Consider the following 18,003-nt stretch of genomic DNA (forward strand, 5'->3'; position numbering starts at 1 on the left):
ATGTGTTCCCAATGCGCAAATTGCACAGGCCTTTCCAAACGACTCGAGGAAACGCGTGTGAAATATGACGGGCTGCACGAATGCCTGCGTAGAGTAGGTGTGTTTGCGCGCCTCGGTGCCTCACTTTCATTCGCTGTTTTTTTTTTTTTCCCCCTCTAGAGCAGGGCGTTCAGGACTCGAAAGAAAACGAGGTAATAACCATAATAATAATAATAATAATAAAAAGTAGAAATGAGGAAGGACAAAAAAAAATAATAATAATAGTAAAAAAAAAAGAAAAGAAATCGGGACAAGACACGATCATACAAAGTCGTTGTTCCCTCTTTGCCCCCCTTCCTTTCCCTCCTCCACCCCTTTCCTTTTTTTTTTTTGTAAGAGGGGGGGGGGGACGTAAAAGGGTTGCCGCATTGCCAGGTACAATTGAATACGGTTTCTCGGTAAACAGGCAAATAAACATGGCGTCTTATGGCGCTCTCTAGGGCGGGTCCGATTGGTCCCAGATGCTGTTCCGGGATACGGGGAAGGAAATGCTCATTCACCTGTGTGCCCAGATTGGATAACAAAGCGTATGGAGAGAGCAAACAAGGAGAGCAAAAGGATTACTGACTGAAGCAAAAAAAAAAAAAAAAAAGAACTTGATGCCGAAAAAAAAAAAAAGATCATTACTAAAGTATCCTTGATACTGTCACAAACAAATGGAGAGGGTGAACGATGATGGTAGAGACTGTTGACAACTTTAAAAAAAACGCAAGGCGTGTTGAGTCCTTAGTGAAATACATCGCAGCCAATAAAATTGTGCGATTAGGGGATAAAAATGCTGGAGAACGAACCATGTAGCAGAACATGAATATTAATAAACTACGCCCAACGTTTCCTCAGCTGAGAGTATATTGGAAGTGTGGCTCAAAGCGACATCTAATGCTCTTCTTGTTGGTGTATAGACCAGTGTCTACTCTGTTCCATGGGCTCCGCCGTCTTTTTCAATGTTGACGCCACGAGACAGCAAAGGGGGGGGGGGGGGGGGGGGGGGGCGCCGTTTTTGCAACACTCCGTTCTCTTTTTTTATGTTTTCAGTATTTTTAGCCTATATCGTAGTACAAGAACGTTAGAAATATACTTTTTTTTTTTGTCACGAAGCTCCAAGAATTACACCGATGCCAAAAGTGCTGTACTAAGGAAAAATCTTGTTTTATGCGCAGCCCCTCTCTTCGTAGGAGCAAGCGCGATTATAGTTTCAGATTACTATTTCCCATTTTTTTCGCTGGGAGTTAAGATTTCGGACACTGGGCTTATTGTTTGAACAATTGGTGTGTAAGCGCATTTATCTGACGGAAACTGGGGGAGAGGATGAGACAAGAGAGGGCGGGGAACGTCAGAATGCCGAGCTCTGATTCGGATGATTAGTGGGTAGACATAAAGCTAGCTACCTTCGACTCCATTGCACTCGTCAAAACGCGTTTGAACGCCAACGTCAAAGGTCGAACACGTCTACAGACACTTCTTGTACCACCAATGTGGCAGGACCGCCATACAAGCAAGAAACACATCTCAGACAGCATCTGCAAACAGTCTTTTGTGTGATGTACAGAGCGCGACACTGTTAGCACGAACAAGCGATCCCCGGTTTTTCCAGTTTTTCTCTTTGAAACCAAGGGATGTCATCCAAGTTATTATTGCTACGGAAAGAGCTCACTTAGTTCTATAATATAAGCGATAAACTTTTGTGCTCGCAAATGCTATTTACAAGTACAATGCGAAAATGCGCCGATGTCGTGTTCGCGCTAACAGTGTCGCGATGTGTACTAGTAGCGTGTCTTAGAGCGTGCCTGTGTCCTAAGTTTCGACACTCTCTTCGGTCTACGGGTAGCTCAGCTTCGCCAGCTGATTTGATCCCTTACGAAGTTCGTTCATAAGGAATTGACTTGAATACCGGTCTTCAGGACGAGTTCTCCTAATCGAACATCGCGGTTTCTCTACGCCGTCACGTAACCGACGGCCAGTTATCTCAGGACCGTAAAATATAAAAAAAAAAACTTTAAAAAAAAAAAAAAAAAAAAAACGACGGACGGAAAGGGGACAAGCACAAAGCGTCTCAATCGAGACGGTTTGTGTTTGTCCCCTTTTTCGTCCGTCCTCGTTTCCGGTTTTTGAAAAATATGTAGGATAGACCAGCTCGCCTGTCTGCCAACTATATCTTCAATGATTATAATGCAATTAAAGCAAACGTACAAGCGAGCTGGACAGGAATAAGGATAATGTTCCCTTCTCCCGGGATTATTATCTTTATTATTGTTCAGCTCGCTTGTACCCTTTACATTATCACCATAACCTCAAAATTCAGGCCGTTCACCCGTGTTGGTGTAAAGCACGGTGTAAGATAATACTCTTCAGGTGAGGACAGCGCGCTCCTCGCGCAGTGCAGATAAAGTTCGCTTTTCACTCTCTCTCTTTCTCTCTCTCACTATGGTTTTAAGCGGCGCCGCCAGATGACTCGTCGACCCGTGGGCACGGCAAAGACGGCTCGTGCCGCCTCATGCTCCACACGCGCAGAGCTCCAGCGAGGTTGTCGCTCGTGCAGAAAGACCACGGTGTACCGGGGTGTCATGGCAACGAGATAATTTTTTTCGCTCTCACACAGTTTCGCCGTTTGGCCGCCGGAGACACTGTCAGCCGCGGGCACGGTGGCCGCGGAATGATGCAGCCTTTTGGATGCCCGTCGAATGAGCACTATCTGATTCCTCGCGCCGCGCGTTCAGCCCAGCCGTGTCCTCACCTACCGCTCATTCACACTGGAAGCGGATCCGCGTTCGCAAAGAGGTTGCGAACGCGGTTGTATAAAGATCCAGTACAATTGTACGCACACTCGATGACATCAAGTGCGCGTGCAATTGTACTGGATCTTTATACAACCGCGTTCGCAACCGCTTTGCGAATGCGAATCCGCTTCCAGTGTGAATGAGCGGCTAAAGAATGTATCTTACACCGTGGTGTATAAAGCCAGGTTCATACGGTTGCGTTCGACTGCGTTGCGGCTGCGAGAAACCAGGACACCATGCTGCTTATATCGCGTGCCAAGATGATTCCTTGAATTGGATTCCACGCTTTATACGAAGCACAGATGTGCCGGTGACTCGCTTTCGGTTCTGGACGCAACGCAGTCAAACGCAAGTGTCTGAACCGGCCTTTAGACTGGCGGCAGCTATTAAAACCCATTTGCTGACGTCTAGCTCCTGACTGGCTCGGTTGATACGGACCTTTACTGAAAATGAAGACGTCTTTGGTTTGATACCAGGACCAGACAGGGTTTTTCAGTCGCGCACCAGTCACTATAGCTATAGCTCTGTTTAGAGATTATTGTCTCTCCTTTGTTCCCCTTCCCTAGGCATTAGTTTGGTTACTTTATCTTCAAGTTTGCAAACTCCGTTCGAACCAACATCGTCTTTCGTACCGCGGATGATGCTGATTTGGCCAAGCTAAAGCTTAAGTTCACGCAAAAAAAAAAAAGAAACGATATATAAAAAAAAAGAACTAACTCCCGCTTTTGAAGCAGTGCTGTATGAATCACAAATACAGTAAAAAATGTTCCAAATGTTATCACGAACATCACCTGTCAATCCCTGGTTCGTTCTGAGGAGCTCTCCTCGAATTTCTTGTTGTCACTTTCAAGCGGACAATGGACGGAAGATTCAATTGTTGATGCTGAACGGCACAGGTATATCCGATATTCGTCGGCATACGCCGTAGCGTTGCACCGTCACGATCGACAAAACAATGTATGACTTGCGTCGACATCTTGATTTTTCTCATACCACAATCGAAAGAAAATATTCTTCCTTTTTTTTTCTCCGCCACACCTGGGTTCCTGTTTTGGCTCCTATTTTAAGTTGCCGCGGAATAAAAGAATCGACTTAAGACGTAAAAGCGAAGTGATAGTTTGACGTCTCAGCACCATATCTAAAAGTAAACGTATACGAGGAAGCTGCCTAAATTCATATTATCCTCTCTTGAAATGTTTTGGCAATACCTATCCCCCCCCCCCCCCCACACACACACACACACTCACACACAAAAAAAGTCCATTTACCTACGTATTTGTGACACCTTTGTAAGTGATATGTTGGAAATGACGTCTGAATTTATTCACTTTTTCCAGTCCGTTATTACAGTTGAGACGGGCGGGTCGATCAGGACTCCCTGTGGTGAACGATTGTCGTGTCCTCGTTGTAAGCGCTAGAGGTTGCAAAGTATACTAGATCTGATGTTATGCCAAATGAACTTCTTAAAAGATATATTGAATGGGCTGAAAGATAGTTAACGCTTATATTCTCTAAATCACTCGGTGAATATGTTCTATTTAAAAAAACTGGCTAATTGCCGAATTTGTGCCCGTTAAAAAATAAAGGAAAACATACGAGGAAAGTGACTTGATGACAATTATCGACCTATTTCGTTGGCGTGCACTTTATATAAATTGTAATTGGACATTGCGAGTAAGCTTTTGGTCTCTTTCTTGGAAGAACGTGAACTATAGCTCCAATCAACATGGTTTTCGAAGATCGCTATCGACAACAAACTCAACTAATCTAATACTATCACGAAATATCTCGGTGCGTCAATGATTGAATTTAGGTCGATGCCGTTTTTTATTGATCTGTCAAAAGAGTTCGATCGAGTACAATATTCTAAACTAATTATCGTACTAATTGATCTCGGAGTTCTTTAAAAGAAACTAAAAAGTTTTTTTTTTTTTTTTTTTAGCGAGCTACAGGTGCATTTTAATTGTATTTTGATCCCGTGAATATCTGAATATCACGTTCGTTTTCCACAAAGATGTAACTAAACGCGAGAAAACACACATACACAAAAAAAAATCTCTGACCAGTCGTTACGTCATCAAATGATATTTCAGCCGCCAAGCGCGCGTGTCGCTCATGTGGGCAACACGTGCAATTGTAGTCTTAATTGCCAGCTATTAGCGCCGTGGGCGAACAAAGGCGTCGCTGCGGTCAGCTATCCACGATTGGCCAAACCACAGGTATAAGAGCATTGTCAGGCTGTCAACTTCGACAGTGCTAATTTCGGAACGCGATGGTGCTTCCACTGTGCTTTCTAAACACGCCACTGAGCTTGTCGTCGCAACTGATGGTAAGTAGCCAGGGTAACAACCCTTGGACGTCAGAACGAAGCAAATCCTGGACGTGACGTCACGGATGAAAGCCGTACGAGTGCGCCACCGAAACGTTTCGGCGCTAATATCTCCCCGCCACGACTGACACGTCCATAACGTCACGACCTGTCAGTCGTGGCGGCCAAGACGTCACGACTGACACCAGTCGTGACGTCTTTTTTTGACCTTTTGGGAAAATAGCAAGAGTGCGAGTGCATAGCTTTGATCGGCGCTCAAGATGCGCGAGAGCAGCAGAGATTACGAAAACTAGGGCTGGGTGTCGATAAAAAATTTTAGCCCGATTAATAGACACCTTTTTGTCGATTAATTAATCGATTCATCGAACTTTATCATTTCCATGTAAAATAGTGAAAAAAGCAAACTGAAATTACATTTTGTTGCCTTTGCTGGATATGTGATAAACGGCGCAATGTACAATTTTAAGTATTAAATCAACCTAGATGTGTATTCTAAAATTGTCAAAAGACACCTACACCCTCGGATTATTACTTCAACAGCAGAGGCAAAGATGTGTTGTTTTTTTTTTGTTTTTTTTTGTTTTTTTTTTTTGTCTTTACATACTTTATTTTGATACAAGTGTCAAGGTTCGTAGGTATTCTCCTGCAATACCGAAATCCTTTGCTTGTTCACAATAGCCTCTGCTGCGCTAAACGAACACTCGCACGGCGTTGAAATGGCCGGGACACGTAGAACCTTATTTACTTGTTTAGAGTTAGAAATCCCGCTCCCAGAGATTACTTTAGTTCAAAATTTCACCTAAAGGTTGTCTTCGTGCAGGTGTACTCGCCCACGTCTGCGCGGTGAAAGAGTTACATTTTTACTTTTTTTTTCTTCAAAATTTAACCGATTATCCGGGTAAAAACTTAATCACGAATAAAGCATTAATCGATTAATCAGTAGGTTAATCGATCAAGTGCCCGGCACTACCGGAAACTCATCTTATGACTTAACACTCCAGGAAAGAGGCGCTTCCGCGGTGCTTTGAAAATTATTTCTTGCAGATTCCGTGCACCAAGTTGGAAAACAATCTCGATATTCGCGATCCTGGAGGCCAAATGAAGACTACTTAGGTGTTTTTACTCATATACAGAACCGCTTCCAGTTTCCCTATTATTCATAGGGTGGATTAGGCCATACCCCACAAATCGACAGCAGTTCGCAGATGTCAATGGCACTTTTTCAAGCTTGTTTCGCGTGCAGTATTGCACAAGGCGCTGTATTGGGATATCTGGTTTTTTAATATATGTTAAGAGTGTTTTCTTTACCGATTGAAACGAGCGCGTAAAAGTCGGGATATTTCCAGAGGATTGTACAATTTATGTTACTGCTTCGTCTCTAGACGACCAAACAGATTTACACAACACCCTATCTCGTATATTATCACGGCGTAATGAAAATATGATGATTTACATGATGATTATTACCGGAAGAACAATATACACGCAATCTACATCAAAGAAAACATATTGTACTTTGATTACGAGCTTGAGGGTGCTAAGCTCACCAAAGCTGATAAGTCTCAGTACGTGGGTGGGTTTATCACGAGCAATTTTAAATGAAGTCAATATCTGGGTTGCAAAAAGTCATCTAATAATAAACTCTGGTGTTTACGAAGGAAACTGCTTAGACCACCGCCTGCTGTTAACTTTTTTGCGTATAAAACTCTTGTCAGACCAACAATGGAGTACGCTTCCGAAGTTTCGGGTCCTTGGCATATTTCCCATTTTCTTAAGACAATGATAGAGAAGATGGGGTAGAAAAACACATGTGAGCCGGTGAATGACATCCATAGTAAACCCGAGACATAGGAGTAATTAAAAAAACAAAAATAACAACAAATTTGCGTTTGAGACTTTGTTCAGTTCCTTTTCTTTATTATTATTCCTCACTTTCGGGTTTATTGTAGATGACCTTGAAAGGGTTCAGTCGCTGGGGAATCATATAATATTTTTTCCAGACTTTAGGACGACGACATTAGTTACAGTGCTGAAAAGAACAACTATCAGGGCAATGGTGTTGCATATGTGAAACCCAGGGTATCGCTAAGCGTTTGTGAAGCTAGAATGTTTCACGCATGCAACACAATTGCCAAGCAATGTGCCATACATTTTTGCCAAGTGTATAGCAGTCTCTCAAAAATTGACAGTTCGCAATATTAAAAAAAAAAAAAAATTACTATTCAGAGCGATCAAATCGTGCAGAAGTGCTCGCCGCCATTGATACCCGCATCAACACTTCTAAACGTTTTTTTTTCTTTTTTGTACAGGGATTAGATTTGTAATAATAAACTTCCAGGTTTTGTCGCTACTCCACTGCAATTCTGAATTTGATAATGCTTTGTGTGTGCTTTGTTTGGAGAGTAAGCTTGTCACAACGTGTTTTCTTTGCTCGCCCCTGTTGGAGGAGATGGGCTTTTAATTATGACATATGTTAACGCTGCATATCACTTCTTTCTTTAAGTTGTCTCGCTTGTATTTTCCACTCCTCGAACATTGTGATTCATTTTTCAGAGTGCTTATCGGTTGATGCCACAGAATTATTGGCTGCTGAGCAATATTTATTAATTTATTTCAATTAAACGTGGCGTAAGATGCTTGGGAGCCGGCCAGCCCCTTGTTTCTTTAGTTGTCATTGTCTATATAGTCAAGGGACGAATGAAGGCAGGATCTAAAATAGTATTGACATTTTTGCCTTACGGATCTAAGAATGAAGAATAACCAGGGATGTGAGGAAGAGTGGTTCGAATCTACTAGCGTTGCGTCACTCGTAGCCTTCAGTGTGCAAAGAAAAGCCACAACATGTATACAGACTGACGTTACAGCTATCGAGATCACACTACGCTATTCGATTCGAAGCGATTGCACAAACCCTTAAAATTATGTACGCGGCGCACAGATGTAATTTTATGCCGGTCTTTTGGTTATTGGATGGTTCACGTGACCCGCAATTTATACTAAAATAAATTTAAAAAAAGAATACTTCCAAACAACATGTTGCTGGTCATGGTAGAACTTTGGGATTTGGTTTATGAATACAGGATCGACCACCAGTCCGTTTATATACTTCTATATCCTCGTGAGAATAAATATTATTGACGGCTCGTTTGTGTGATATCCAAAAAAGAATTTTAATTGTTAGTAGGAATGAATAAACACATATAAAGGATTTTACTACACGATACATGATAACTTCGTATCAACCAACTTTCGCAAAGCCAAAACTTCGCGGTACAGATGAAAAAAAAAAAAGTACGAATTCAAAATAATGTGGATGATTTTTGTCAGTAAGTTTGCAGCGTCACAGGAAACGTTTTGAAATTGTGCGAAAAGCAAGAATATACCTGGTCTACGCATCAGCCCTGTGGCAGACGGGTCACTCAATTTAAACGTTAGATTTTCTTACGCGTGTTCGTGTATCTGGAAGTTTTGCTTCCTTGATTTTCAAATTTTATAGACGTGAAGGCTGGTTACATTTATTTCGCATCCCATCGATGGTACCCATAACCGTATACATTGTGTTCGTTAGGTTTTTGCTGCGGATTAGTGTTTATACATCTACGTTTCAGCGCTTGCATGCTTTGTCGCTATATGAAACATGTGTGCATTAGATTTGCAACAGTACCCCCTGCTTTCTTTCTTTTTCCTCATAGTATAGCCGATGTCTTAAAATCGCTCAATACGCCAATATACTTGTTTCTTCTTCTAAAGGTCAGATATTATGCCGAAATATGTGTCATATCTTTTAAACGACATTTTGTATTTGTTTTAAAATTTCTTCTTTGCCGTTTTTGTCGAATTTAAAGCCTCTACTGTACTGAGTAAACTGCAAATGTACTGGTAGTGACAGGCACAAGCTCACTCTACGAGTAGTAGATGTTGTTCCCTACTAAGTACAAGAAGTTTATTACGTGAAAACGGTGACGTGAATTCTGCAGGGAAGTAGTAGATGTTGTTCCCAACTAAGTACAAGAAGTTTATTACGTGAAAACGGTGACGTGAATTCTGCAGGGAAGCTCATTCCAGCACTCGCTCATCTCTACGGAACAAAAGCGCGACGGGCTCTGTTTTCTGGACACGCTTGCTCGACTTGCAAGCCCAGCTGCCAGTGGTGCCGTGACACTGGAAATCGCGGGAATTTCTGCATCTTCGTTTTGGCCCCGCTTTCACTAGCCAATTTCTTAATGACCATTCAACATTTTGAGATAGTACTCAGCATGCCGGAAAAAGTGAAGACGAGGCATTAAGAAAATATAGGTAATTCGAGGCGCTAAACTCCGCAGAGTACCCTTTTAAAGGTGTTGTACAGTGAACTCTGAATCAGACTCCTAACTTTTCCCTATACTTCATTTAACAGGTATGAATACAGGCAGATATAAAGTAGCGCCAGTCACGAGGAGGGAGGGCTCCCAACGTTCTACCGTTGGGTGAAAAACCGTAAGGGTTTTTCACCTATCTGCCTAGCCCCGCACACCACCACAGGTGCCCATTCCAGTATGTGCAAATAAAATTATTATTATTATTATTATTACTGCCATTAGATTTTGTTGCGCTTTCAGCTAAGTACACGACGACGATTTATTCGCACAATGAAGGCGTTTCCATACGCGCATTTTGGATTTTTAAATTAAAGAGGTGACAATTTCTTTTCGCATTTCCATCCCTTGACTTTCTTTATATTTATAACGGCCGCTAAAATCCTTGTTTATTAAATCAAAACAGTGAAAAGATATCTGCACATGTAAATAATGTTACTTACTTTTTCTCTATTTCCTTATACGTAGTATAATTAACCTGTAACCATAGTTCGCTCTCACTTTGCGACAAAGCTTAAACAAGTGTGTGCATTATATCTCGCCCCAGAGAAGTTTGGAGCACCTTCATTTTAACGAATATATTCATGAACATTAGTTTCATTCGAGTTCCTATAAAATACTAGATAAAAAATATCCCAGAATATTAAACATGTATTGACATTGTGTTAAACCGTTGTCCAGTCATTGTAGATCCATGCTCTCACACACACAAAGGGATTCTTTGGGCAGCACCATTCACTACTTACAGATATATATATATATATATACATATATATATACCACTCATCTTCAACCGCGTGACTTTGCTAACACAAAGTGGGGCATTCCACAATCAAGTCGGCAAAGGGGATGACACAACTAATGCGGCAGGGAAGGAGCAAACGCCTTCGCGTCAACAAAACGTGTTTTCTGTCTTTTGGTGTTCAGTGAAAGAAGTCGTATCATAGATTTCTTTGTCATATTTATCGATGAAAGTGTTCCTCAGAGTGCCCATGATACTTTACATATATTTCGAGTTTCGTGTCGTCATCCCATTTGAAAGAAAAGGGGAGGAGGGAAACCATCAGCTGCCGTTTCTCGACAGGTGGCTTTTGAAAGAAAAACGAAACATAAAGCCAGATTTTTTATTATCAAATAATGTTCCTTCAGAACCCTGATAATTTTGTTTTCATAAAAGAATCTATGAGCATGCTTTAGCGCCGTGTTGTCAGAGGTCCTTCGATTTTTTGTTTTCTTTTTAGAAGTTCAATTCTCTCTTAGCACATTCGACAATCAGTGCCTCTATGTTTCGTAGAGCCTATGAATGCCGCTCAGTTGTTATGAGATGACTATACAAAATAATCATATTTCAAAAAGTGAAACACTCTAGTGATTTCGGGGGTTCTGACAGGCAAGAGTATGACATTAAGTTAACACAATCTGTACTCTCCCAGCGTACCCTCGCTCAGCCATTTTGTTTTGTGATATGTTTCCTTTGGTTGATATTGTATTTTTGTTGTTTAGTCGAGTGACGTACTAATTATTATTCCTCATTGTATTCTATATTTGTGTGTTCTTGAAATCGTCCACCATAGACGTGTGGGTTTTTGGAATCGCCTGGATCACCATCCGCAGCTTTTTGTCCTTGTCTCCCGTTTCAATTTGGTAAAAAATAAGCATTATTATTATCATTATTATTGTAAGTAGTAGTATTATCATTACTATTACCACTTCTTAGCTATTGAGATTGCAGCGCTAGCTGATAAGAACGCCCAAACACGAATCCTCAGCGTGAACAGGGTAAGTCACCCCTGGCATTTCTTAAACTTGTGAGTGACTATAGTTTTAAATAATAAGTGGCGCCTTCTCAAATATTTTTCTTTCAAAGGCGTTGAATGCCTTCGATAGATTTTCGGAGGCTTTGGGTATTTGTTCAGAGGCAGCAGAAGGAGTCACGGTGGGGACCTAAAGCTCACGAGCACAATGCCACATTCCCCACCAGCCTCGGTCAGGAGCGATATATAAAGGGCAATGTTTTCTAAACTTCAGCTAACATTACAAAAAAAAACAAAAAAACAACGTTGTTATTAGTTTTATTGTAGTTCATCAAGCTGTCCCCGATTACGCCCTGAGCCATGACTCTGTAGTCTCAACTGAAACTGAGCGAGACCACGGACTGTGTATACTAAAGAACCTTAGTTGCAACAAGCACGTGGAGTGCCAAACTTGCGCCGCATGTTCATTCTCAGTTCGATCCTTTCCGTTCCTTCCATGGATGGATGGGTATACTCGTCTAAGCACTTCTGCCTGATGTAAGAAGTTAGAGACCACAGGCTAGCGGTCGCCTTCCACTAACCATGGTTCCTCTCCACTGCGTGCACACCTACGCAAATAATGCATAACTACAGGTTGGCTGTGACCTCGTCTGGTTTCAAGAGCTCGATATCTAAACTCGGGAACGTGGCAGTATACCTGAATTATTCGTTTTACACTAGAGGCGTATGCTGAGTTATTGATTAGACCTAGAATTGGAAAGAAAAAAAACATATAAACACGATTGCTTAAAAAATAAGCCGAGAAGTTGGAGGAGACACTTAAGGGGTGGTGTAGTTAGCAATTTGCAGCAGTGTACCTTACGCGCTCTTATCAATGCAGACTATAGCACCCTACTGCAGTTCCTTTGTTTGTTTGTTTTTTTGTATGAAGAACTGAACGAATGGCTGAATGCCTAAGAGGTCTTACCTCAAGACGCGCGTCGTGTGGCTTGGGCCTCGCCAGGGACGAGTAGAGACCGAGCAAGTGAGCCGCGGGCAGGCTGGACAAGGACTGAGGATCGTCGAGGAGAGATCCCGAGGCAGCGGCCGCCACAGCCGCCGCGTGCGCTGCCGCGTAACCCGGTGGCAGTGCCGTCTCCACCGACTTCAGGAACGGACTGAGCAGAAACGACGACCCGGTCGCCATGTGCCGGCAGTTTGGGTCCGCCGCGCCTCCCGCGTACGGCGAGCCACAGCCGCAGGGCATCAGGTAAGACAGCCCCGAGTAGAGCGAGGCGGGCGACCCGTACGGGGAGGCGTAGTGCGACGGCACGAAGGCCTTGAAGCCCGGCGTCGGGTCTGACGTTGGCGTCGTGGACGTCGATGACGTCGGCGGAGAGGACGTCGCCAGCGGGGACGGCGGACTCAGCTTGCGGCCGTCGTCCGAGGACGCGGCTTCCCGGTTGAGGTCGTCCTGGTGACAGGATGACCTGGACGAAGGCCGAGGGACGGGGGACAAGGGCGGGAGTCCTGCGCCCATGACGGGATGCTGCGGAAAGGGGATCGCGAGGCGGGGGTGGTGGGGAAACAGGGACCTGGGGAGACCCAGGTAGTCGCTCGGGCTCGGGATGTAGGGAAGGGCGAAGGGAAACCGGTGGCCTTCCTTCTTGAGCATGCTCTTGGGCTTGCGGCGCGGCTTGTACTTGTAGTCCGGATGCTCCTTCATGTGGAGCGCGCGCAGCCGCTTGGCCTCTTCTATGAAGGGCCGCTTGTCCGTCTCGGACAGATGCTTCCACTCCGTGCCAAGCCTCTTGGAGATCTCCGAATTGTGCATCTTGGGGTTCTCGAGCGCAATCTTGCGCCGCTGCGCCCGCGACCAGACCATGAAGGCGTTCATGGGCCTCTTGACGTGCGAGTCCGTAGGTGACGACGACGACGAGATGGTCGGACGGAGGGACGACGGTCCGTTGGACGGCGAACTGGGGACGGACGACCGTGGGCCCAAGTCGCCCATCGGTCCGCGGTCCAGAAGGGACAAGGGGAGCCCATGAGCTCCCGGAGGGGGGTCCCTCGGGGCCGCGGGGGGCGGAAGGGCCCCGTACGGGAACCGATAGTCGAAGCCCGCGAACGGGAAGGCGGCCGAAACTACCGACGCCGGATAGGACGCAATCTTGAGGCCTTGGGTCTCAGCGCTCGGTGAGCGGGCGGCGATGATCACTGTCTGGTCGGGAATCCAGGGGTGGCGTCAGAACGTCGAACTCCGGGGTGAGTCACTCGGGCGAGGAGGGCTGGTGCTCGCGTCGCTCCGGACCGCGTGCGGGTCGTCGAGTGACGCTGACGGACAAAAGGTGCGGTGGGGCCGTGGCGGCGACGCGAGGGCGGAGCGGCCGAGAGTCGACGTGGTCGCATCCGTCCGGCGTGTGCTGCTGCCGGCAAGTGGGGCCGTTGGAGGGGGGGGACATGCGGCGGCGGCGCCCGCACCGAATGAGCATCGGGAGAGGAGGGCTTCGTGTGCGGGGCGCGTGTCGGCGCCCGAAAAGACGGAGCGCGGCACAAAACAAACGCGCGGCAAAAGATCCTCTTTCCCACTCCCGCAGATTGATTCTGGTCCCGAGCGTCGCTTTGTTATTGGCCTGTTCTGCAAGCCGAATCCGGGCGCCCCGTGACGTCATCGGGTCGGCGGGGCCAATCATGTCGAGCGGCTCAAAGGGCGGGATTGAAGGCACCGCCACACAATGCCATTGGGTTCCGGGGGGAGAGTATAAGAAGAAGCTGGAACAAGAAAACGCGCCGAGGCGACGCGCGCTGCGCCGCCGACGCCGCTACTGACGCGAGCCACGGGAGGAACGAAAGACCGCGCGCTGGCGGACGCGTCGGAGGAACGCCGCTCCGCGCGGGCCCACGTGCCTTCGTTTTGGCGCCATTTTTCGAATTCACATTGACTCGACTCGGTTTCGGGTGAGATGGAAAACAAAAATCGTGAACTCCCTGCCTAAATTTTTGATCCTATAATGCGAACGGCTGACAAATTTTGCTTCTATCTTTATAAACCTACGCACGTCATCATAGGAAGACCACGTTGAGGGTGGCAGCTCACGGCTTGGACCCCTTTGTCGCCACTCCTTTCGTGAGAAACATTGGGATGTAAACGGTTGCCGCGACAACCTTAAGACTCCCACGCCCCATTTTATACATGTCTTTTTTTCTTCCACAAGAACTTGATTGAGGAAAGGACTCCAAAAAGCTTCTCAGTTCTGCAGAGAACAGCTGTGGGTAAGGAACATCAACGCTCAGCTTATTTCTAGGATTGCGACCTGGTTCTCCCGTTGGAGAAATAGGCGGTTGTCCTCCCTTCGCGTAAACACTCTCCTACACTCCGGGCATGTCGGCATGATCACACTAAATGGTCATTCTTATACTGTCGAGCGTCACCCAATGGTGACAGTTGAGTATGTTCATGATCAAGTTGCTGTATACTAAAGACTTCTCCAGTTGACGAGGCGCAATCTTCAGTATCGCGGACGGTCATATTTTCTCCGCCCGTCGCGACAAAACGCAGCCTTTCACTTTTGGACCTTCATGCAGAATACAGGTCGCTGCTAGACTAGCCGTTATTCCGCGCAGCTCTCAGTCGTGCGGACATAATTTTTACGCACACTGTGTGTCCATGAATATTTACGCAACGATGAAATATCGAATTAGCGAGATGGAACCTGGCATGCCAGGCCAGTTTATTACCAGACTCGTCCAAAAAGTAAATACCGTCTTAAAATGAGATTTGTTTAATAAATACTACATTGTTCGTGAATTCTTTTATTTTCAATGAATTCTGCATATCTTAACCTATAGCTCTATGTAATGTAAACTTGTTAATTGCCATATTGTGGCCCCATGTATTTGGATACCGTCCAAGTCTGCCGATTGTGCCAACATCTATGACCTCCACCGTGAAAACAGTCCTTACTACTGAAGTTTTTTGTAGTATAGCTCTCGAAGTAATGAGGATTTCTAATCTTCGGGGACACACATGTGTTGCAAGATCAGAAGTTGTAAATTGCCCGCTCTTCAGGACTTTTTTGTTCACTTCCCTCACCAAATCGTAATGCGTCATAACCGCCCTGTTGACATAAAACAAAAAATTGAGACTGTTTCTAGATATTTATACTTCGCTCATTGCGTTCAGTCAGCAAATTTTGTCTATGGATTGTCTTTTGTCTGAATGGTCCAACATTTGTCGCATTCCAAAATTTTATGACAGGACGAACTAGTCGGTAGACCGTTCTATTGACTTAAAAAAATATTATAGCAAAGCATAAAGTGCAAAAATAATCACATTCTGTCAAATTTACAATAGGAGAAGAGAAGGTTTATTTAGAAAGACAAAGAGGTCACTCTACGCAGTTTGCATTAACCGGTTTCTCTGTGCTGGGGAGGGGGAATAGGGGATACCAAAGAAGGGCAAGAAGATGAAATTAATAAAAACACATCAAAATAACGAGGAGCTTCATATTTGCTCATTAAAGGCGACACATAAGTTGGGTATCACGTAAGAAACGTATATTTGGTCGCATCAGTCAGCTCTTCTGAGCTCTCCCATGCTCCTAAGGCCTTCTGGAGATGAGAATGGCCGGGAGTCCAGGTGGGAGAGTTCTTCGATTAGGACCTCTTTTTTCACGTCATAATTTGGGCACTTGCATAACAAGTAGTCCAGTGATTCCACTTCTTCACATATCAAGCACTTTGCAGATGGTCTTTTCCCAATACAGTGGAAATATTTAAGTAAATGAAACGCTCAGCCTGAAATTTACAATAGGGTTTAACTAATAGATGAGGGAAACCATTCTGCATATGCGCGACTTAAAAGTTAATATATTCTCTCGCGAGAGTTTTTCCCAGACGATACCCACTTTCTAAGTAAGCCTGTAAGTTTTATCAATGTAAATATGAGCGCGTACTGCATCTTCGAAATGGGCAAATTCGCTCTTCATTCGAGAAAATCTTTTGGTTCATGTCTGTAAACGGGCAATGCTATAATCTCACACCTTCTCTCCCGTTCCCTTTCAAACGCGTATGTGCGTTCGTCTTCCAACAGAACGCATTGTAAACAAATCACCGCGACCTACGGAAGAAATTCAGCGTATGGAAATGCCGGATATACGCTTCACCCAAAAATAAAGTATCAAAGGTGACACTGAGTAATAATGTTTTACGCGCTCACGTCATGCCTAGTGTCAGATCGCTTGCAAAATCAAATTCCCCGAAAAAAAACAAAAAAAAAAATTCTGACACTATAGCTTTAGTCCCGACCGAGGTGCCCGCAGTTGGACGCAGGTTTATTGCAGAGAAGGCGCCATGGGGGGGGGGGGGGGGGGGGGGGGGGGGGGCAATTGATATTTCTGTTGCACGTCCAAAGATCCGGGGATGGTCGAAGTTAATCCTCAGTCCTCCGCCGGAGAGACCGACACGCCTTCCGTCACCTTCCGTCACCTGGATCTGGGGCACACACCTACCGACCCGGGAACTTCACTAAGTGTCCGGCCCTTGTGGTTACGCCGATGCTCGTCATCTGGTGTGGCTCTGCTGTGGAACCAAGACCACCCGTGAAAAGATAATCAGCAAGGCCGACTAAATTGTCACCCACATCTTAACTACACCTAATTGGTAATGACGACAAATACTGTAAGTCGCTCTTGCAGTTCCTGCACCAACGCTGGACTGCACTCTTTTTTTTTTTTTAACTTTTCTATATTATGCTGTGTACAAACTACAAAAAATACTTTAAAAATGCTTAAATTTGGTTACTTTTATCCTTACTCGTTCGCAGATTGTTATACCCACCAACAAGCGAACCGATTTTAAACTTTGTTTGCATGCCATTCCTCTCGGAGACACTGTCGTTGTTAGCTGTCTTACCTCGGGAACCAGACATGTACGTAACGTATTACAAGTAAGGAGTTGCTTCTACCTAGTTACTATTTTCGGTAACGAGTAACACATTTACTTACTTAAAAAAAAAGAACGAGTAGCGTATTTAGTTCATTTTAAGGCCAAGTAACGGGTAACGGTATCTCGTTACTTTTGAGGAGTAACGGTACGCTGCTTAAACGGCCTTGTTTTTATTTTAACCTGATTATGAGTGCATTGCGAGAACGGTAGGATGGCAACACGAGAAGCAACTAAACAGTATGACAGTACAGCAACGTATATCTCTGGACACGTCATTCGTACAGTTACCACTGATGTGTGCAGCGATAAACGTTGTTGTACTGAACTCTGCAGCTGGGAATGTCCTTCACCCAGCGAACGCAATAATGTTCGTTGGTTGAACCTTCTAGAACCGGGTACGGACCGAATAGAAACCTGGAGGTTTCGAACACTTCCTGAAGCACCGTTCCTTCGAGCGCGTTGGTAGAGCGACTGTTCAGCGTGGCCGGAGATGTAATTTCAAGGAAGCGGGGAAACATAACTGATGAAAACTTTGAGAGCCAGCTGCTACTTAAGTGCAACGACTACTAACAAGAAAACTATAAATCATGAAATAAAAACAGTTGTGTGTTTGGTCGTCAAAGTAACGTGAAAAGCAACTCGCTACTGCTGAGGTAACTCACGTGTTCCTTTTGAGAGTCGGTAACGAGTAACGTATTTAGTTCCTTTCTGAGCGAGTAACGAGTAACGGTTTTTAGTTACTTTTTTTTGGTAACGTGTACATGTCTGCTCGGGACATCCCGAAACCTGCAGGAAACATCGGTATCGTGCGTAACGAAACCGTG

General features: G+C 44.8%; 1 protein-coding gene across 1 annotated transcript; it reads right to left on the minus strand.

Annotated features, from left to right (window-relative positions):
* Nucleotides 1-9,939: 9,939 nt before the first annotated feature.
* LOC8051835 (transcription factor Sox-14) lies at nucleotides 9,940-13,247 on the minus strand. Its single transcript, XM_042294256.1, has 2 exons — nucleotides 12,222-13,247; nucleotides 9,940-9,978 (listed from the first exon to the last, which is right to left on the minus strand). The coding sequence occupies exons 1-2, from the start codon at nucleotides 13,245-13,247 to the stop codon at nucleotides 9,940-9,942; spliced, it is 1,065 nt and encodes a 354-aa protein (XP_042150190.1).
* Between the last annotated feature and the right edge of the window lie 4,756 nt (nucleotides 13,248-18,003).

The sequence above is a fragment of the Ixodes scapularis genome, unplaced genomic scaffold, assembly GCF_016920785.2.
Source record: "Ixodes scapularis isolate PalLabHiFi unplaced genomic scaffold, ASM1692078v2 PGA_scaffold5__190_contigs__length_132052651, whole genome shotgun sequence".
Classification (NCBI taxonomy): domain Eukaryota; kingdom Metazoa; phylum Arthropoda; class Arachnida; order Ixodida; family Ixodidae; genus Ixodes; species Ixodes scapularis.

Bases quoted from the DNA above. Each gene is read 5' to 3' on its own strand.
- LOC8051835 (XM_042294256.1), bottom strand. From the start codon at position 13,247: ATGGGCGACTTGGGCCCACGGTCGTCCGTCCCCAGTTCGCCGTCCAAC. The intron at 9,979-12,221 runs GTAAGACCTCTT...CTATGGTTACAG, and splicing joins CACACGACGCGCGTCTTGAG to GTTAATTATACTACGTATAA.